At 31.2% G+C, this 23,862-nt stretch overlaps 1 protein-coding gene across 1 annotated transcript; it reads right to left on the minus strand.

Moving 5' to 3' along the window:
• Positions 1-6,250: 6,250 nt before the first annotated feature.
• Positions 6,251-6,478, minus strand: BDCG_17316 (uncharacterized protein; the record flags this gene model as incomplete). Its single annotated transcript, XM_045426458.1, has 1 exon — positions 6,251-6,478. One exon carries the CDS (start codon positions 6,476-6,478, stop codon positions 6,251-6,253), a length of 228 nt encoding a protein of 75 aa, XP_045281692.1.
• Between the last annotated feature and the right edge of the window lie 17,384 nt (positions 6,479-23,862).

The following is a 23,862-nucleotide window of genomic DNA, read 5'->3' on the forward strand; positions in this document are numbered from 1 at the left end:
TGAATACTGAAGCTGTATTTATATAGATGAAGAAGATATTCATTAATATCTCTCTACTGATAACATTTGATTCTGATTATGAGACAGTTATTGAAGCTGATTTCTCTGACTATGTGACAGAAGAAGTGATATTGTAATATGATAATAAAGATGTTCTATGACTATATATCTTTATATCTAAGAAACTGAGTCTCACTGAATGCAATTATGAGATCTATGATAAGAAACTTCTTATGATTATACACTGTTTAGAAGAATGAGACTCTGAACTCTGAAGTGTCTTCAAATTTGAGATAGTCATAGATTATAAGAACCTTAAATACTTTATAACTATCTGTAAACTTACTGAATGATAGATATGATAATCTGAGTTTCTAAGCTGCTTTCATTTTATAATATACTATCATTCTGACAGTCAGAACTTGATAATAGATGTTCTCTTATAATGAGAGTAAGATATGCTATCTAATGTAACAGATACTCACTGAATGAACTGAGAGCATCAGCTCTTGAATCTGAAGATATTAATTGATTAAGATAGAACAGCTCACAGCATCATATATACTTCTCTGATTAGAACTGATATCAATATCTTCACTTTCTCTACACTGAATAAACTATGATATACAGTAGCTCAGACTGATGAACTTCTTCAGACTCTCACTGAAGCAGTATATTAAGAAGCATCTCAATTTTTCTCAGAACTATGTATCAGAATCAATATCTCAGAATACTCAATTAATGATAATAATACTCTACAATTCTGTGAATAATACTGAGTCTCTCACTCTGAACTCTTACACACTTGAATAATACAAGAGATGCATAATTTGTATATGATCAGTTATTCAGGCTGTGAATAACTGTATAGAATGATCTTCTAAGAATTCTACTGATCTGAGATATTAAACAGTATCAGATACTTTATCTGAAACTGTAATCACTATTCTTCTATTATCTTATGAAAGAACTGTAGAAAAGATCTACTGAAATCACTTGATATCTCTAATAGAATCTGATGAGATGTAGTAATTGACTTCACTATTAACCTATCTGAGAGTAAGAGCTGTAGAAACATTCTAGTCATTGTTGACTGACTAAGTAAGAATGTAATATTGAAATCTTGTAATAAGATGAACACTGAACAAGTCACTGAAGCCTTCTTACAGAGTTCATTCTATTGAATGCATGAATTGCTGAGATTAATAGTATTAAATTAGAGCTGTCAATTCATGAGTGCTCTCTGAACAAGAATCTGTCAAGTTCTCAAGATTATACACTGTCTGTTAACTGTCTATCACTCTGAGACTGATGATGTATTAGAATGAATAATTCAGACTGTAAAGAATTATCTTCATAAGTTCTGTAATCACTTATAAGATGATTAATATAATCTTCTTCTACATGCAGAGATCACTATCAACAGTTGAGATACTGTTTTAACAGATATAAGCCTGTTCTTTCTTACACACAGATATCACATGAAAGTGTTGAATCTTCTAGAGACTACACAGTTCATACTGAACTCTTACAGTTCAATTCAGATCACTGATAATATAGTAACAAAGCTCTGAGACATCTGCAACTGAGCAGAGGTCTTCATAACAACTGTAAAACAAGATCAAGAAGATCAAATCAATATCTGACAAGATTCTGCAGAGCAGTATAAGATAGAAGACCTTGTATAATTGAATCTCAAGAATATACAAATCATATATTCATCTTGTATGCTAGACTACTGTCACATCAGATATAAAGTGATAGAAGTTCTAGATAGTCACAACTACTGCCTTGACACATCATCAGAGATTCATGATGTATTTCATACAAGCTTGCTCTGTCACACTGTCACTGATTTGTTTTCTTCTCAGCTGACTTCTGACTGACAGCTGCCAGACATCATAGAAGAAGACAATGAGCTTGAGTGAGAGATTGAAGATATTCTCAATGAGAGATCTCACAGCCACAGCTGATAATATCTGATGAAATGAGTTGACTATGATCAACTGATCTGAACTCTGAGTTTTGTATTATCTGAAACAGTGGCTCTTGACTGATAAGAACTGCTTCTGAAAAGAGGGGACTAATATGGCAGACTGCGCTCAATCAATCATATAGACTATTTCATTACACTTCATAGATTCTTTCATTTCTGATCACCGATCCACGGTCACTACAAATGTGCATAGTGTACACTCCGATTCTCAGTCATTTTCAATCGCCAATCCGCGGCCACTATGAACACGCGTAGTGTACACTCCGATTCTCAGCCATTTCTGATTGCCAATTCTCAGCTGCTATGAACATGTGTATATTCTTCCACCCTGAAGCTCCACCACATACACCATCACATATGCGTATAAATATTCACCTTGATTGCTGATTCTCACACTTTCTCTTTCTTTCCTTCTCTAATGTTTTTATCTTTGTTATATAAGACCTATCTATTATACTGATCTATTCGGCGTAGGCCCCTTACACTTTCTAATATAAAGTAAACTCAGTTAAAATATATTATTGATTTACTGTTTCAGTTTTATAAGATAATAAAGACAGTTTTAATCACTTATACATTAATACTGTAGTTAGTCTGATAAATATATAACAGTTTATTTACTTATCTTAGAAAGCAGTTGAATCACTCAAAAAGAAATTCAGTCTGAGATAATATTATAGTATAGACTATTATTACTATAAGAAATAAACTGATATATTACTACAGTAAAACTGAACAATCTTTTACAGAGTACTATACTATAGTAGCTCTACTAAATCTCTCTCATTGAGTTAATATCTACACTTCTCAAGATTGAATAGAGAAGAAATTAGACTTATATGTTAAATTAGTCTGAGACTACTATAATATCAACTATCAGAGATTTGAATAAGCAGATATTCAAGATATGAAGACAGTGAAATATAATTCTCTAATAAGTAATAATCTTTGATAATACTTCATATTTCATAGAACTATAATACTAACTTTGAAACAGAACTTATATACATTGATTACAACTGAAAATCAGGTAAAACTATATACTTATAAAACTGAATTTGACTGCTATCTTTAAGATGATTCAATAAATTTACACATCAAATTAATTCTAGAGTTATGAAAAATTATTAAAAGTATATATTCAACTATTACACTGATGATATGTGATATTCTGATAATTTTATTGATAGAGATGAGAATGAAGTGAAAGTTCAACTCAAGTTAAGATATTTATCACTATCATTAAGAATAATTATAAGAAGAAACAATCAAGAAACTTATAATTATAAAACATGAAATTATCAGACAGTTTAATATCTCTGATCACAGTATATCAGAGAAGTGTAGTTTTCATAAGAAAGTGAAGAATAAACTTATACAAGAATATATTTAGTTATTTCATAAGTGTTATCAATAATTGTTATTAAATTCTGATTATATAAGTAATCACTGAATAAACTGAATAAGACTGATTTTAATCTTCAGTCTCAGTCTTATTCTAATTTTGAAACAATGATTATCTTTCACAGTTTATTCTGAGAAATTTCTTATATTTCACTGTTCTTGAATTAAATCTGATTATTTTTCATGTCATTTCTCTCAGAAATAATTCATTTTCAGATTTTTTTAAGACTTGATTCTGATAAGACTCACATCAAGAAATGTATGAGATCAGATTAAATGAGATTAAATGTGAAATTCATAATCTTATCAGTTAGTCTATATGTGACTAAGTCTTCTGTATCTAGACTGATCAGCAGAATCATGAATTTCACATTTAATCACATTTGATCTGATCTCATACATTTCTTAGTGTGAGTTTCATCAGAATCAAGCCTTAAAAAAATCTGAAAATGAATCATTTCTGAGAGAAATGATGTGAAAAATGATCAGATTTAATTCAAGAACAGTGAAATAAGAGTAATTTCTCAGAATAAACTGTGAAAGATGATTATTCTTTCAAAATCAGAATAAGACTGAGACTGAAGATTAAAATCAGTCTCATTCAGTTCATTCAGTGATTGCTTATATAATCAGAATTTGATAATAATTATTGATAACACTCATGAAATAACTAAATACATTTTTATACAAGTTTATTCTTTACTTTCTCATGAAAACTACACTTCTCTGATATACTGTGATCAGAGATATTAAACTGTCTGATAATTCTATATTTTATAATTATGAGTTTCTTGATTATTTCTTCTTATAATTATCTCTGATGATAGTGATAAATATCTTAACTTAAGTTAAACTTTAACTTCATTCTCATCTCTATCAATGAAATTATCAGAATATCACATGCTATCAGTGTAATAGTTGAATATATACTCTCAATAATTTTTCATAACTCTAGAATTGATTTAGTGTGTAAATTCATCAGATTATCTTGAAGATAGCAGTTAAATTCAGTTTTATAAGTATATAGTTTTATCTGATTTTCAGTTATAATCAATGTATACAAGTTCTATTTCAAAGTTAGTATTATGATTCTATGTAATATGAAGTGTTATCAAAGATCATTACTTACTAGAGAATTGTATATCACTGTCTTCACATCTCAAACATCTTCTTATTCAAATCTCTAATAGTTGATATTATAGTAGTCTCAGACTAATTTAACATATAAGTCTTATTTCTTCTCTGTTCAATCTTGAGAAGTGTAGATATTAATTTAATAAGAGAGATCTAGTAGAGCTGCTATAGCATAGTACTCTGTAAAAGATTGTTCAGTTTTACTGTAATAATATATCAGTTTATTTCTTACAGTAATAATAGCCTGCACTATAGTATTATCTCAGACTGAATTTCTTTTTAAGTGATTTAACTGCTTCTTAAAATGAGTAAATAAATCATTATACACTCATCAGACTGACTGCAGCATTAGTGTATAAGTAATTGAGACTGTCTTTATTATCTTATAAAACTAAAATAGTAAATCAATTATATATTTTAACTGAGTTCACTTTATATCAGAAAGTTTCAATATCTGAATCTTTTTCTGATCAGAGTATTGCACTCAATGATTAATTATCTGATATAATTAAAGAGTCTGAACAGTTATCTTATATATTGAACTTCACTGTGTTCTAATATTCTGTATCATATTCAGTGATATGACTGATTTGATTATTTATTAAATATTATGAAATCATTGTTATTATTTAGAGAAGATACAAATTATATTAGTAATGTTTCAAATCTGTGATATTTAAATTATTAGTTAATCTATTGTAACGTGGCGGAACCGAAGTGATGACTAGTCAGCGGCGACATGTAGAGGTAGTTGTTTGAGAAGCTGTATGAGTGAGCTTGACTATCTTGCTTGAATAGCGAGCTCATAGGCTACAGAGTTATTGCGAGAATATCACAGATATGATACTTAGTATACTAAGAAGATTGTATAAGATACACAGTAACTCTTGTATATATTCCAGTCAGAGTAAAACAAATCACTGACTTCTTTCATAAGAAGCCAGCATCTAGCTATTCTATATAGACAATGAACAGATACCTTCTCTCATTTCATAAGTAAGAATAGCTGAAGTGATACCTCAGTGATATTTTACTGTCAAGAAAAAGTAATCTGCTGACCTTGTATAGAAGCAGAGTTCTCATATTCATCAATCAAATCTTTCTATGATATATCTGAATGATGTCATAGAGTGATTGAAAACCAGTTCAGATAACCTGCAGAATGAATGAAATTATTCACATGAAAGTAATGAGCTGTGTGAAATCATAGCAAAGCCTTGGCACAGTCAGAAGTGTGACAATGCTCTTCTCTTTAAGAGCATAGTCTCTATGCTCTCAAGATTACTGAATTAGAAATTATCTTTGTTATATAGCAATGATTGTCAATCAATTTGACAGTGTATATACTGCACATGATACAAAGAAATAGATGAGTTTTTCTACTGACTGTATAAATCTTTCTTTTTTCATCATCATTCAAATCAAATGCATGATAAGTGAGTTTCTTATATATCAATTTAAAATGTGAGAAATGTAGTTAACAAGTGACTTACAGATCTTTCAACATATTCTGTTCTATATATGAAATTCTCTGCAAAAGTGATGTGTTTTAGAGACAAAGCTAACAGTAGTGACAGGATTTTTTTGAAAAGATCTTTCTTCTTTATGACACATTTTTCTCTTCTCTCTCTCATCTGCAATAGTGAGTGCATGAGAGTATCATTCTTGAAGAACAGTAAAGAGCTTATTCTGATATTTTCTAGTGAATAAACATCTTCATGATGCGGCGGCGGCCTCCATGACTGCTAAGAAAGTCAGATTGAAGATGAAGATGACAGTATCAATGAGCTGTGAGAGTATCACTCTCATTGTCACATCTTCTTCTTCTTCTGCTTCTTTTGCAGCTGTGGTGATAGTCACTGCACCTTGTAGTGAGGTGTTATTCCTTCTGCTGATCAGTTCATCTGTGTCTATTCTGTCTCTCACTTCTCTCATCACTGTCATGACATCACTCTCTCTCTCAGTTAATACAGTGGCATCTGACCCTGTGTGATCATTCAGAGAGAAACTCAGAGAGAGTTTGATTTCAGAGACAGTGACTCTGAGAAGCTCAATCTGTAGTTTCTCTCCTGCAGCATGCCTGAGCCCTGCTCAGAATGCTGCTGAGTTGAGTCTGCAGAGTTCTGCAGTTCCTTTATCTTCTCTCTGTGAGAAGGCTTCAGTGCAGTCTCTGACTGGCACTGCTACTTGTCTGCACTGTGTCAAGCAGCTGAAGAAGAAGAGAATCTTATATATCTGTCTCTTCTTTCACTTCTGTTATTTTTATTGCATCTGCAACAACAACTCCTGTCTCTCTATAAGTATTATCTCACAGAAAGATGTCATGTCAGCTCTGATAAGAAGTCTAGATACTCAAGCAGTACAGAGTAAGAGTCTCAGAGCTTTAAGTATTAATGAATTCTGTCAAGACTGAGAAGATTCTTCTTGCTTATCTACAGAAGAAGATAAAAGTGTGAGTCTCTGAGATGAAAAAACACCTCAGAATGACTGATCTTAAGAAGAGATCAGTCAGTATCACTGTTGAAAGTGTTATGAAGATCAATCACTGATTAAAGAGAATCTCACTTCAGTTGAAGTAGATAACTGAGATGTTTTATAAGTTGATAAGTTAACACTTTCAGTATCTCTTATACTCTTCTGCAGCATGCTTCTCTATGACATCACAGTACTAACTTCTCAGCAGATAAAGATGCTGATATTGAAGACTTCAACAGTGAAGAATGAGTTTGATGAGAATGTAATTATTAATAAGTAGGCTCTGATCTCTCTTTTTACTTTTTCAGTGAGCTGCAGCTCTATTAGAATAGCAGCAGTCTGCAGATTAATAATATTAATCTTTTTATTGATTTTCAATATTTCTTTTCTCTAACTGCTTCAGGAATTTTACACTTGTGTAGTCTCATTAAACTTCTAAAAACTCTTTGAGAGAAAATAGAAGAAGAGTGCTACAGAGTCTATAAGATACCAGCTCATCACTGTGAGATCATCTCTAAAAAACTCTTTGAGAAAAATGAGAAGTTTCAAGTGATATTTCTTATTCAACATCTCTGACATGTAACAGAGTAGTCTCTACTAGCTGTCTCATAGATTGCAATCTCTTTCTCAGCATTTTTCAAATGCTCAAGTGATTCTCATGAATTCTCTGATAATGAATAATCTTCTTATTTAACAAGATATTAAAGCTTACTGTAATGTGTTCACTTATTCAATATTTTCTTCATAAGATATTCAGTATCACTCTCAATCTCAATATTATCTGACTGAGACAGCTTCATCTCAGAGTGTTGCTTATAGAGCTTCAAATAGAAAATGTGAAAAACAGAATGAATTGATTTCAATTCTGTGAATAATTTCAACTCATATGTCTGCTTACTCATCACTCTTATTATCAGAAAAGATTCTAGTCACTGCTCACTGAGCTTCTTATATAATCTTATTATCTTGATGTTCTTTGCTGAAAGTAGTACTTGATCCTCTATCAAGAACTTCATTAGAAGATGTTTTTAATTATAGTATTTTATCTATCACTTCTGAGTGTAGTGAATGCTTTTCACTGCCTTCTCATGAATTTTGTTTAAAAGTTTCAATCTTGCTTTTACTTCTGACACTGAGAGATACTTCATTCTCTGTATCTGTCTGACATTCTGACTGTCTATCTTCTTCTTTAAAACATCATCCGCGATGTCACTGAGTAATGAAGAATTATATTCATAACAAGCATAGAAAGAAGATATCTTTAAGGTTGCATTCTTTGCATTGTTATATGTGAATTCAGTGATCAGAAGATGTTTAAGTCAATCATTCTGATAATATGAACAGAATGCTCAAAGATGCTGTTCTAGTGTCTGATTCTGATGTTCAGTCTGGCCATTGATCTGCAAATGAAATGTGATACTGAGAAGACATCTTATTATAAGATAATAGCAAAAAGCTGATCAGTACTTACTGATAAAGAGGGATTCTTGATCTGTTATCAATGATTTCAGAGTATTATGATCACAAATGATAATATCTAAAAACAGGTCAGTCAATTCAGAGACTTTAATCTTTTTATAAGTAGAGATATATCTGATCATCTTTATGAAGCAGTTAACAATGATCAAAATTAAGTCATATTCTCTGACTCTTGTCAACTTCAGCAGATCAACTATGAAATTCATCAATAGGTTCTGCCATAAGCTCTTTGAAACAGGCAGTGATATCAACTCACTGTATTACTTATGCCATGAAATCTTTATTCTTTGACAGATATCATAAGTCTCAATATACTCTTTGACATCTGTCTGAAGCTTGTCTCAAGTGTATTTATATTTTAGAAGCTTCTCAGTCTTCTCTAACCTGAAGTGCTCTGTATGAGGATTATTATGATAAATTCTTAATAACTTCTGGCACATCACTCTGCTATAAGAGATGAAGACTGAATCATTCAGCAGTAGAAGTTCACATTCTCCTAGTTATCAGTAACTTGATTTCTTAGCAGCACTGTCCTGCTCAGAGTCTATCTCTTTCAAGTTCAAATCAGACTCTTTCTTCTTCAACTTCTGAATTCAAGCTGCAGTAGAGACATCCCTCTTCTGTAACTTATCAATGAATTTCAAAAGTAGTCAGATTGAAAGATTATAGACTGTTTCATTCTTTGTCAATTCAATGATTGTAAGATATGATATGAGAAGCTCATGATCTTCAGTGTCAGTTTCTCACAGAGATTCAGATTCTCTTTCACCTTCTATACTGAGTCATGCAGCTGCCTCTCCGGCGCTGTTTCTGAGCTTTAGAGAATCTCAACCCCCTGCAGCCAGCTTCTTCTACAGTGATAACAGAGGTTCTTTTATAGAATTCTTCTCCACATCAACAATATTATAATCAGACTGTCTAGATAGCATGTCAGCAGGGTTAAGCTGATCTGAACAGTATTGAATATAGAAATCATACTCTGAAAGCAGCTTCACTCACCTGGCTTAACATTCTGTCAAGCTCTTTATTGTCAAGAAGTAATGCAGATTTGTATGATCAGTGAGAACTTGCACTGAGTACTTACTACTCTGAAGATAATGTTATCAGATCTTAAAGAATTCAATAATTGCTAATATCTTCTGATCATGAGTATCATATCTTCTCTGTGTGAGTGATAACTTCTTGAAGAAGAAGGTCACTGATCTTCATTCACAGTGTCTTATAGGCTTCATGAAAAAGTCTTCTCTTACAGACAATTCATTATCTGTTTTCTCAGAAGTGATTATTCTCTGATTCTTTCAACATTGAAAGGTCTTCAGTGTCAACTGTGAAAAGATTTCATAGATCTCATTCTCAGATACATCAGTCTCACACTGACTGAATAAGTCAGGGTTAAAGTGATTCAGTATCATGACATCTGCAAAAGCTTGTTTCAATTCTGCAAACATCTGCACAGTGTCTTGAGTGAGGATAAACAGTCCTGTTTTTCTGTCTTTCACACTTCTCTTCAACAGATCTGTAAGAGAGACAGTAATCTATGAATATGCATAGATGAATTATCTGTAGAAATTTGCAAATTCTAGAAACATCTGCACCTCGCGGTATGTCTGCAGCACTGGCCAGTTCTCAATGACAGAGACTCAGCTTCTGTTCATTGAAATGTCATTCATCTCAATAACATAATCTAAGAAATCAATCTTCTGCATGTAGAATGAGCATTTTTCAGTGTTTGCATAGAGTTGATGCTGTCTCAAGTGACTCAACACTTCTCAAACATGAATATTGTGTTCTTTCTCTGTTTTTGAGAAGATTAGAATGTCATTCAAGTATACTATGCAGGAGACATTGACAAGGCCTCACAGCACCTCATTTATATAGGTCTGAAAGATGGCTGAAGTGTTATAGAGACTAAAAGACAAAACAAGATATTCAAAATTGCTGTACTTGATATGAAAGACTGTTTTTCAAACATTGTCTTCATTAACTCTGATTCTATGATAGGCATTCTGTATATCAATCTTTGAGAATATCTTTGCTTCAGATAATCAATCAATCATCTTGTCAATCAATGATAGTGAATAGTAATTCTTAACTATCATCTTATTGAGGCCTCTGTAGTCTATGCATAGACATAGTCTATCATTCTTCTTGAGTACAAAGAGTATAGATGTCTCTGTCAGACTCTTTGATAAATGTATTCAGTTCTTTGATTGCACTTCTTCAAGATATTTGCACAGAACATTCAACTCCTTTACAGACAAGTTGTAAAGAGACTTATACAGCACTGTTGCACTGTCTTCAAGGCAAATCTTATATCACATCTTAATATCAGAAAACTTCACTGCTTTCCTTTCTGAAAAGACATTCTTAAAATCTGTAAAGAGATGTTGTGTATATCTGTCTTTAATGATGAATACTGCTGCTAATCTTGCAGTGAGAGTGATGACTTCTTCATCTATTCTCAAGTCTCAATCACCTGCTACACAGTATATTGACTCAATTCTTTTCTCAAGATTCTTTCAATGAAACTCTTCAGGTTTCTCTATTACTGTCTCTTCATCAGTGAGATGATACTGTTATGTCTGAGTGACTCAGTCAATGAGAGAATTGTTTTCTCTCAATCACAGAAGACCTAGAATGATGTTCTCATCTATGATATTGACTGTGTGAAGAAGCAGACTGCTCTTCTTGAAGGTTTCTTCTAAGTCTGTGATCACACACTTCACCTGAATTATATCAAAATAATGACATTTTATTCCATCAGTAAATTTTACATGGCCTGACAGATCTATCTTCTTTCAACTCTTCATCAAAGAAAAGAAATAGAATATAAAGTTAGTATCTGCTCTGGAGTCAAGTAGGCATCTCACTGATACCTTCTCATTCAGAGTATGCATTGTGATCATAACATGAACTTGAAGACATGAGAATTGTCAATTCTTTTCTTTCTCTTCTTTATCTTTCACAGATACATTTGTCAGAAGAGAAGTTAACTTTGAGAAGATATCTTCTCAGTTTCTTTCCTTCTTTGACTTCTTGCAATCACTGATATAGTGATCATCAGCTTCACAGTTGAAACAGAGATCTTTATCAAATCTTTTTTAACATTTCTTTACAGTGAGTGAAGAATCAGAATGCTTGAAATTCTTCTTTACTTTCTTCACACTGAAGCTGTTATGATACTGTTTAGATTCTGTTGTTGATTGTTTAGAAGAGATCTTATTAGCCTTTTTCTCAGAGAATTGATTATTCAAATAGATCTGAGAAGCCAGGTTGACAAGCTCAGTGTGATTGATTGATGAACTCTGATATTATGATATCATTGTTCACACCTTGTGAGTCAGCTTCACAAGATAAAGCTGTGTTTTTAATTGATTCAAATCATCAGTCAGTTTCTTTCAATATTCTTCAAATCTTGCATTGAAATTGAAAGGATTCTCATCATCTTGTTGATGTAATAAGTTGAATCACTGTGTCACTGTGAAGCTGCAGTTGCAGTGATCTTTAATTTGATTCAGTAGAAAGTTCTTGAATTCTTCTCATATCATGACAGCATTGATACACTCAAGCTCTCTCTTCTTGATAACTCAAGTAGTCACAGAGATGTCTTCAAGAAGGTTGGCAGTGTATATTACTTATATCTTGTGAGTATTATACTGGCTCAGGTTAAGGTGGAATTTCTGTTCAAGAGTACAGATAAAGCTGTGGAATTCAGACAAGATGTTTCTCTTGTATCTCAGAGAATCTCTGACCTTAATCTCTCTATCTTCATGATAGATGTAGGTGTGTAGAGGCTGCAGTGATGGCAGAGTGATTGAAGAGCTTATGTCAAAATGTGCAGTGAGTTCAGAAATCTCAGATTCCTGCTGAAATAGAGGTGTACACACTCTAGAGAATGATGTAGTGTTTCTCTCAGAGAGTGAGATTGAGTCAGTCTCAGTGCAGGTGCATGAGGTCATATCAGTCTGTTAGAGCTCAACTGATTCAAATATGTAATCAGATTGAGTGATTCAAATTGTAACATGATGAAACTGAAGCAGTGACTAGTCAGCAGTAATACATAGAGATAGTTGTTTAGAAAGCTGTATAAATGAGCTTGACTATCTTGTTTAAATAGTGAGCTCATAGACTACAGGGTTATTGCAAGAATATCACAGATATGATACTTAGTATACTAAGAAGATTGTATGAGATACACAGTAACTCTTGTGTATATTTCAGTCAGAGCAAAACAAATCACTGACTTCTTTCATGAGGAGCCAGCATCTAGCTATTCTATATAGATAATGAATGAATACCTTCTTTCATTCCATGAGTGAGAATAGCCGGAGTGATACCTCAGTGGCATCTCACTGCCAAGGAAAAGTAATCTGCTGACCTTGTATAGAAGCGGGGTTCTCATATTCATCAATTGGATCTTTCTATGATATATCTGAATGATGTCATAGAGCAGTTGGAAACTGGTTCGGACGGCCTGCGGGATGGATGGAATCATCCGCATGGAAGCGATGGGCCGTGTGGAACCGCAGCGGGGCCTTGGCGCGGCCGGGAGCGTGACATCTATTCAAAATTAACAGTAGTATTATTAAAAAGCATTATTAAAAAGCAATATTAAAAAGTATTGTTAAAAAATATTATCTTTTATAAAGTGAATATAAAAGTTACTTAAGTAATTACTTTCATCTCATTCTCATCTCAAGAATCAGTTATCTCATTATTCTTCATCTCAATATTAAGATTCTTTATCAGTGTTTATATCATAAGTTAAATCACATAAGTAATACAGAGAATATAACCTTGTTTATTATTTCAGAAATACAAAGTCAATTTTTGCTCTAAGCTCTTTATTATAGTGTAGTTATTCACAGTATTATCAGTTATAATTGTAAGAAGACTGAGACTAATATCTCAATAGTTATTTTTAATCACAGTTATTAATATCTCTATTATATAATTCTTAGTATGACTACTGATTAATGATTCAAATTCAATTAATGTCTTTTAATAAGTTCAGTTCTTATCAATGTAATAACATATAACTCTTATAAATATAAGATTATTTATACTAGTTTATACATTCACTGTGAGAGATACTCTTCAATAATTCTTCAGCTCTGATTCTAGATATTGTATATTGACTTTATAGTGTGTCTTGAGATTGAACTGAAGACAGAATTGATATAAAATATGAAGATTTGAATTAAGCATTTGAAGAAGTGTTCAGAATTCAGAATTTTCAATTAATTGAAGAGAAAGATTCAGAGATATACATATATAAAGTAATTATTCATGAAAGTTATCAGATGAGAGTTGTGAAATCAGAGTACTGATATATGATTATTTTTACATGATTTTCTTCAAATTAGAAAGTTAGTATTATTAAAAATTGTTATCTAATAGAGTAACTTATCAGCTCAGTAGTAATCTTCTGATTATTTTTCTTTTATTATCTGCATTCTGATGACTTCAGATGTTGAAAAATTTCTTCAGAGTTATAATCAGTTTATGATAAATGTTTCTGAATGAAGTTGCAGTAATTACAGCAGAGAGATAACTCTTCAGTAATCTGCAATACAATCTGTTAATTATTTCATAGTTCATCTCAGTATTTGTATTGAGTTTTTCATAAATTTCATGACCTGAAATCAGATGTGAAGAATGAAGTAATTATTTATCATGATTAAAAGAGAGTATTCTGTGTTAAATTGTAAACAATATAGACTTTGTGATTCACAGTGATTTCTTAAAGAGTTTATAAATCTTCAATAGAAGTAAAAGAAGTGAAACAAGTGAATTCAGAAGTGTAAGAAATTCCACTTCTCGCGGATTCTTTACCTCTATTTCTATCTCTTATATAATCAATAGGGCTAGCAGCCCTTGACTACACATAACTATATAGACTGAAGTTCACAAATACTATTCATAACTCAGCTTGAATACTATTATATATTTAACTTCTACATTTTATCTTTCTACTGTGAATACTTCTAGTAGTTAACAGTATATATCATATCAAGCTGCAAACACCTGAATAATCATCTGTAAGCACTTATTCTTACATTTCAAGCTCAGTCAGTCAGCAATCACCTGTTATGACTGAAAGAACTAGAAACTTATATACTTTAATCTCTGCAATCTCTACTGCAGGTACTCAGAAGCAGTCATCTGAATCATGAATAACTCTTATGAAAGAAATCTCAGAGAACTTATCAATCACTCACAGAATACTATTCTCTATATCTGTGACAGAGAAACTCTCTAAACTCATGAATAAATCAAGTTCAGTGAAGAACATTCTTGAGCATCTCTCACAGAACTAAGCTATTTTTCTATAAGAAATACTTACTGTCTGTAAACACTCTTGAACTGAGTCTCTAGACATAATCTTCAGAGATACTTATAAACTGAAAAGAAACTTTCTTAAGCTGTGATCACTTAAGATCACTTATTAAACTACAATCTATAAAAGCTTTTATAAGTTTGTATTTAAAATTGACTCATAAGCCTGACTATGTAACATGAAAGATGAAGAAGCTGTTATCTATATAATGACAGATCTCTATTACACTGAAGTCAAGAACTGACTGAATTATCTAGAGAATGATTATAAGAGATTTCACTGATCTAATCTTAAGATCTATCTAGAGAATAAGTTGAGAGACTTTATAAGCTGAATAGAGAATATCTGAGCTGGAATCACTAATATTAGAGAAAGAGGTAAGAAATCTGATAAAGACTACTTACAGTGTTTTATGAAATTATGATATAAATTAAGATCTGTGAAAACAGAGTTCTGAAACAAGACCTGAATAATGATATTTATAAAGAGACTGAATAAAGATATATAGAATAAGCTCATTGAGTAAGACTCTAAGTTCTTGACTCTGAAGAAACTGATAACTCTTATTCACTGCTTATAGATCACTGTGAGAGTCACAGATCTGTGAAGAGTGAATCATTAATCAGTCTCATAAGAGCTAGAATAACAGAGAACAGGTTTATTAGAAAAAGATAATAAGACACAGAGAGATTCATATCTGACTACTAAGTAGAGAGAAAGAGCTTCACAAGCTCTTATAAACAGAGTGTACAATAGAGAGATTAAGAAAAAGAGACTTTACTTCATCTGTTTTAAATCAGAATATCTCTGCATAAACTGTTCAGATAAATTAAAATAGAAATTTGAAGAGTTACAGACAGAGTCAGTAACAGCCTTCTTAAGAGTCTTAAAGCTAATATCTAAATCTGTTACTCTTCTAATGAAAATACTTGCTTATAGAGAGAGACTGCACTGTAGTACTACTATCTCACAAGTATGAAAAGTATTAATGAACTCAGAATCTCAGGTCACTGTAGTGTTTCTAAGACTCACAGAGTGAATGAGCTGAATAATGAAAACTGAGAATCTGCTCTTATAATAAGCAGAGTGTGAGAACTCAGATCTGAGAACTGAGAGACTTATAAGAATCACTTTTAAATTGTAAGATCTTTTTGAAATCTGAAGAAGATTTATAAAAACTGTGATTATTATGAATATCACAGATAATATATACTTAAGACTTATATAACTTTAAAGACACAATCTGCACATAGCTGTCTGTAAGTCAGGTTTATACTTTCAATCAGTGTTAATAAACTCACTTACAGAGATAGAATCAGTTAATACTGTAGAGTTAATTAGAGAAGATAAGCTTATCTATATAATAACTTTGTAAGTGTCTGAGAATCTTGCAGTTATGAAAACTGAGCTTCAGATATCAGAGAAATACTGAGATCTTACAGAGATATTCAGCTCAGTAAAGACAGCTGAGCTTTCTTCTTACTGTGAGAAGAATCTGATAATAGATTTAATAGAAGAGTAGAAACTCTTCTAAGAATTAATCTATAAGCTCTCTTATTATAAGACAGAGATCTTACAGATCTATGTAGAGAAGAATCTGAAGAATAACTTTATTCAATCTTCACAGATATTCACAGAAGTCTCTGTAATATTTATAAAGAAGAAGAATAAAGATCTCAGATTATATGTAGACTACTATGATCTGAACTTCAAGATAATAAAGAGCTGCTATTCTCTATCTCTGATTGAGAATGTGATTAACTGTCTCACAGAAGCTGTTATATTCATACAACTGAATGTGATCAATGTATATACACAGCTGTGAATATAGTCTGAGAATGAATGAAAGACTGTCTTTAGAACTACACTGAGATTATTTAAATATCTAGTAATGTCTTTTGATCTGACTAATACTCTCACAGTATTTCAGTCTTTTATTAATAAAACACTTTGTATATATCTGAATGTCTTTGTGATAATATATCTGAATAATGTGATAATGTACTTTATAAAGAAGGAAGAACACACTGAGCATGTACAAAGTGTGTTAAAGATCTTAGATAAGACAGAACTGTATATTAAGCTTATAAAGTGTAACTTCAGTATCTATCAGATTAATTTCCTAGAATATATAATCACTGCAAATGATATTCAGATGAAATCTTCACAGATTGAGACTATTCTATCATGATCAGAGTTAACTAGTATTTATAAGATTCAGATCTTTCTGAGCTTTGTGAATTTCTATAGATAGTTTATCTTTGCATTTATAAGAATCTTCTTAATTCTTACAGACATGCTGAAGAGTGAAAATAAGAAGAAGTCATCTTATAAACAGAGAATGAAAAGATTATTAAGAAGAAAGAACTATAAGAACTTTCTTATCTCAGAAGCTTATAAGGTCTTTACAAGATTAAAACAGATATTCATAGATACAGTGATACTATTTCACTTTGATTTCTTACTCTTAATCAGATTGAAGACAGATGTCTTCTTCTTTATAATTTTAGAAATAGTCTTATAACTATAGTTAAATAAGAACTGAGATTCAGTGATCTTTTTCTCACAGAAGATATAACTCACAGAGATCAACTATGACATTTATAATCAGAAGCTTCTTATAATAGTGAAATTCTTCTATCACTGATATTACTACTTTAAAAGTCTTATAACAGTGATTACTGTTAGAACTGATTATAACAGCTTATAACAGTTTACTTCAATTAAGAAACTCTTACAGCAGCAGATTCACTGAGCTCAGAGACTGAGTGAGTTCTGATTCAAGATAGAATATATCAAGAGAATTAAGAACTCAGCAGATGAACTCTCTCACAGACTAGACTATGTTAAGAAGATCAGAGTGACAGATATAGAGAGACTAGAGAAGACAGAAAAGCTTCACAGAATGCTCAGACTGAGTGTTATAAAGAGATTGACTGAAGAGTCTCTCAATTCTCTGTGAGAGAAGAGAGAAGAGAGAGAGAAGAAGTCTGTATAACTACTCTCTATAATACTGAGAGTTAACACTCTGAGAATCTCTGTGAGAATTCTTGAAGAGAGTATCTATAATCTGAAGAGTTTGCAGGCTTTAAGAAGCACTGTAGAAGATCTAGTGTAAGAAGAAACAGAGTATAAGTCTTTATAAGATCTTCTATTCAGATTATCTGGACTACAACTGAAGAATGAATATGCTCAATATATTCAGAAACTGCTTACAGCAGAGATCAATTCTGTAGAAATAAAGAATTGAAGAGACTTAAATAATCTCTTATGAAGAGAGAGCTGAATTTATGTATCTATGAATGAGTTTCTATATATAGAACTTATTAAAAGGTATTATAACTTTTCTCTAGCAGGTTATATTACAGATACTAGAACTCATGAGTTACTCATAAGAAAATACTTCTGACTGAAGATATAAGAACTTATAAAGAAGATAGTGAATTCTTATACTATTTATCAGAATTTATAAGTAGTGTGATTCAGATTATATAAAGAACTTACTTCTCTATTCATTCTGTGAGAATCTTGAAAACAGCTAGAAATGAATGCTCTTATAGATCTCTCTGAAAGTAAGAACATATATAATGTCTGTTTTAACAGTGTGCTGATGATAGTGAATTGCTTTATCAAGATAACACACTTTATACTCATCTATAAGAACTTGAAGTTAAAGAATTTGACTTATATCTTTATCTATGATGTGATTCAGTTATATGAATTATCTGTAAACATTGTCTCAGATAGAGAATTAATCTTTATAGAAGAGTTCTGATCTAATCTGATAACTATACTGAAGATCTTGTAAGATCTAAGCACAGTATTTTATTAACAGACAGATGATCAGATAGAATATCTGATAAGTATATTAAAACAGTATCTGTAATACTTTGTCAATTATAATCAGAATGACTGAATGCATTAATTATCACTTACAGAGTTTATATACAACAACTCAAAGTATATCAGCATAGATAAAATTCTCTTTGAGATACTCACTGAGACTTATTCATGAATAATCTTGATAAATCTGTGAGAGTACACTATAGAGTGTGATAATGTCTGTGAACAGACTGAGAGAATTCAGAAGATCTGGAAGAAAGTCTGTGAATTCTTGAGAAAGACTCAAGAGTATCAGAAGAGATACTATGACTTCAAGCATATTATAAAAAGTTTCAAGAAAGATAATAGAGTCTGACTGAGTCTAGAAAATATCATTATATAGAGATCTAGTAAGAAGCTGAATCTCTTACAGACAGAGTCTTATAAGATTATAAAGAAAGTTAGCTCATAGTTCTATAAATTGAAACTGTTATCTGAGTTACAGATATACAATGTTTTTCATATCTCTTTGCTCTGTAAATATAAGAAATTCTTAGAAGAGAATTCTGTGACTCATCACTCTGTCTGTAAAGCACTAGAGAGTGAAAGAGAATATCAGATTAAAGAGATTATTAACTCAGAGAAACAAGATTATGAGCTCTGATTCAAGATTCAGTGATAAGAATATTCTGATAAGATGAATAAGTTCATTTGAGAATTATTCAAGCAGATAAGATATCTGCAGAAGCTGAGACATGACTTTTATACTGTGAATTCTGATAAGTTAGAATAATACAGTCTTCACTAAGAATCTAATTGTAATAAAAATATTAACACTGTTATTTATAAGCTCTAGTCTATAAAATAATGAGTTTCTACTGAGATGAACAGTCTACAGTATATACAAGAAAAGAAGAAATCATACTCTCATTAAAGCTAAAAAATAAGAAATAAAAACAGGGCTATTATAACAAGATGAAACCGAAGTAATGACTAGTCAGTGATATCACATAGAAGTAGTTGTTTAAGAAGCTGTATAAGTGAGCTTAACTATCTTGCTTGAATAGTGAGCTTATAGGCTACAGAGTTATTGCAAGAATATCACAGATATAATACTTAGTATACTAAGAAGATTGTATAAGACACACAGTAACTCTTGTATATATTTCAGTAGAAGAAAAAGACAAATTACTGACTTCTTTAATAAGAAGCTAGTATCTAGCTATTCTATATAGATAATAAGTGAATACTCTTCTCTCATTTCATAAGTAAGAATAGTCAGAGTAATACCTCTGTAGTGTTTTATTATTAAGAAAGAGTAATCTGCTGATCTTGTATAGAAGTAAGATTCTTATATTCATCAATCAGATCTTTCTATGATATATCTGAATAATGTTATAGAGTGATTGAAAACTAGTTCAGATAAGATGAAATCATTCACATAAAAATAATAAGCTATGTGAAACTGCAATGAGATCTTGATATGACTGAGAATATAATAATACTCTTCTCTTTAGAAGTATAGTCTCTATACTCTTAAGATTACTGAATTAGAAGTTATCTTTATTGTATAATAACAGTTATTAACTGATTTAACAGTGTATGTACTGTGTATGATATAAAGAAATAGATGAGTTTTTCTACTGACTGTGTAGATCTTTCTTTTTCATCTTCATTCAAATCAAATACATGATAAGTGAGTTTCTTATATATTGATTTGAAATGTGAAAAATGTAGTTAATAAGTGACTTACAGATCTCTCATCATATTCTGTTCTATATATGAAATTCTCTGCAAAAGTGATGTATTTTAGAGACAAAGTTAACAGTAGTGACAGGATTTTTTTGAAAAGATCTTCTCTCTCTGTGACATATTTTTCTTCCCTCTCTCTCATCTGCAATAGTGAGTGCATGAGAGTATCATTCTTGAAGAATAATAGAGGACTTATTCTGATGTTTTCTAGTGAATAAACATCTTCATGATGCAGCAGCGGCCTTCATGACTGTCAAGAAAGCCAGGTTAAAGGCAGAGACAGTGATGTCAATGAGCTGCAGAAGCACTGCTCTCATTGTCACATCTTCTTCTTCTTCTGCTTCTTTTACAGCTGTGGTGATAGTCACTGTATCTTGCAGTGAGATGTTATTTCTTCTACTGATTGATTTGTCTATATCTGATCTGTTCTCTGCTCTCTTCATCACTATTGCAATACTGTTCTCTCTCTCAGCCAATACAGTGATGTATGACTCTGTGTGATCATTTGAAGAGAAATCTGAGAAGAGTCTGATTCTGAGAACAGTGACTCTGAGAAGCTCAATCTGTAGTTTCTCTCTCACAGCATATCTGAGCTCTGCTTGAAATACTGCTGAGTTGAGTCTGCAGAATTCTGCAGTTTCTTCATCTTCTCTCTGTGAGAAGGCTTCAGTGCAGTCTCTGATCAGCACTGCTACTTGTCTGCACTGTGTTAAGCAGCTGAAAGAGAGAAGGATTTTATATATCTACTTCTTCTCTCACTCTCATTGTTTCTATTATACTTATAATAATGACTTCTGTCTCTCTGTAAGTATTATCTCACAGAAAGATGTTATATCAGCTCTGATAAAAAGTCTAGATACTTAAGCAGTACAGAGTGAGAATCTCAGAGCTTTAAGTATTGACAGATTCTATTAAGACTGAGAAGATCTCTCTTACTCATCTATAAAAGAAGATAAAAGTATGAGTCTCTGAGATGAAAAAACATCTCAGAATGACTAATCTTAAGAAGAGATCAGTCAGTACTGCTGTTAAAAGTACTGCAGAGATCAATCACTGATTAAAGAGAATCTCACTTCAGTTAAAGCAGATAACTGAGATGTTTTATAAGTTAGTAAGTTAATACTTTCAGTATCTCTTATACTCTTCTATAGCATGCTTCTTTACAGCACTGCAGTACTAACTTCTCAGTAGATAAAGATATCAATACTGAAGACTTCAATAGTGAAGAATGAGTTTAATAAGAATGTAATTATTAATAAGTAGGCTCTGATCTCTCTTTTTACTTTATCAGTGAGCTGCAGCTCTATAGAATAGCAGCAGTCTATAAGTTAATAATATTAATTTTTTTATTGATTTTAAATATCTCTTTCTTTTCTTATTAACTGCTTCAGGAATTTTACACTTGTATAGTCTTATTAAACTTCTAAAAAACCCTTTGAGAGAAAATAGAAGAAGAGTGTTATAGAGTCTATAAGACACTGACTTATCACTGTAAGATTATCTCTAAAAAACTCTTTAAGAAAAATGAGAAGTCTTTAAGCAGTATTTCTTACTCAACATCTCTGATATATAATGAAATAATCTCTACTAGCTGTCTCATAGCTTATAATCTCTTTCTTAGTATTTTACAAATGTTTAAGCAGTTCTTATAAATTCTCTGATGATGAATAATCTTTTTATTTAATAAGATATTGAAGCTTACTGTAATATATTTACTTATTCAATATTTTCTTTATAAGATATTCAGTATTACTCTAAATCTTGATATTATTCAGCTGAGACTGCTTCATCTCAGAGTATTACTTATAAAGCTCTAAATAGAAAATATGAAAAATAGAATGAATTGATTTCAATTCTATGAGTAATTTTAACTTATATATCTGCTTACTTATTACTCTTGTTACTGAGAAAGATTCTAGTCATCACTTACTAAGCTTCTTACACAGTCTTATTATCTTGATATTCTTTGCTGAAAGTAGTACTTGATTCTCTATCAAGAACTTCATTGAAAGATGTTTTTAATTATAGTATTTCATCTATTACTTCTGAATATAATGAATACTTTTCACTGTCTTCTCATGAATTTTATTTAAAAGTTTCAATCTCACTTTTACTTCTAACACTGAGAAATACTTTATTCTCTGTATTTATTCAACATTCTGACTGTCTATTCTCTTCTTTGAAATATTATCTGTGATGTCACTGAGTAATGAAGAATTATATTTATAATAAGTATAGAAAGAAGATATCTTTAAGATTACATTCTTTGCATTATTATATATGAATTCAGTGATCAGAAGATGTTTAAGTCAATCATTCTGATAATATAAACAGAATGCTTAAAGATGCTGTTCTAGTGTCTGATTCTGATATTCAGTCTGATCATCTGTCTGCAGATGAAATACAGTACTGAGAAGATATTTTATTATAAGATGATAGTAAAAAGCTGATCAGTATTTACTGATGAAGAGGAATTCTCAATCTGTTATCAATGATTTCAGAGCATCATGATCATAAATAATGATATTTAAAAATAGATCAGCTAATTCAGAGGCTTTAATCTTTTTATAAATAGAGATATATCTGATTATCTTTATGAAGCAGTTAATAATAACTAAAATTAAGTCATATTCTTTGACTCTTATTGACTTCAGCAGATCAACTATGAAATTCATTAATAGATTCTGTTATAAGCTCTTTGAAATAGACAGTGATATTAACTTACTGTATTACTTATACTGCAGAATCTTTATTCTTTGATAGATATTATAAGTCTTAATATACTCTTTGACATCTATTCAGAGCTTGTCTTAAGTATATTTATATTTTACAAGCTTCTTAGTCTTCTCTAACCTGAAGTGCTCTGTATGAGAATTATTATAATAAATTCTCAATAACTTCTGATACACTGTTCTGCTATAAGAGATGAAGACTGAATCATTCAGTAGTAGAAGTTTACATTCTTCTAGTTATCAATGACTTGATTTCTTAGTAATATTACTCTGCTCAGAGTCTGTCTCTTTCAAGTTTAAACTGAATTCTTTCTTCTTCAACTTCTGAATTTGAGCTGTAGTAGAGATATTCTTCTTCTATAACTTATCAATGAATTTTAAAAGTAGTTGAGTTGAAAGATTGTAGACTGTTTCATTCTTTGTCAATTCAATAATTATAAGATATGATATAAGAAGCTTATAATCTTCAGTATCAGTTCTCTGCAGAGATCTGAGTTCTCTTCTATCTTCTAGACTGAGTTGTATAGCTGTCTCTTCAGTACTGTTTCTGAGCTTCTGAGAACTTTAATTCTCTGCAGTCAGCTTCTTCTGCAGTAATGACAGAGATTCTTTTATAGAATTCTTCTTCATATTAATGATATTATAATCAGACTGTTTAGATAGTATATCAGTGAGATTAAGCTGATGTGAATAGTATCAGATATAGAAATTATACTCTGAAAGCAGCT

Source organism: Blastomyces dermatitidis (assembly GCF_000003525.1).
Source record: "Blastomyces dermatitidis ER-3 genomic scaffold supercont1.6, whole genome shotgun sequence".
In the NCBI taxonomy this organism is placed as follows: Eukaryota; Fungi; Ascomycota; class Eurotiomycetes; order Onygenales; family Ajellomycetaceae; genus Blastomyces; species Blastomyces dermatitidis.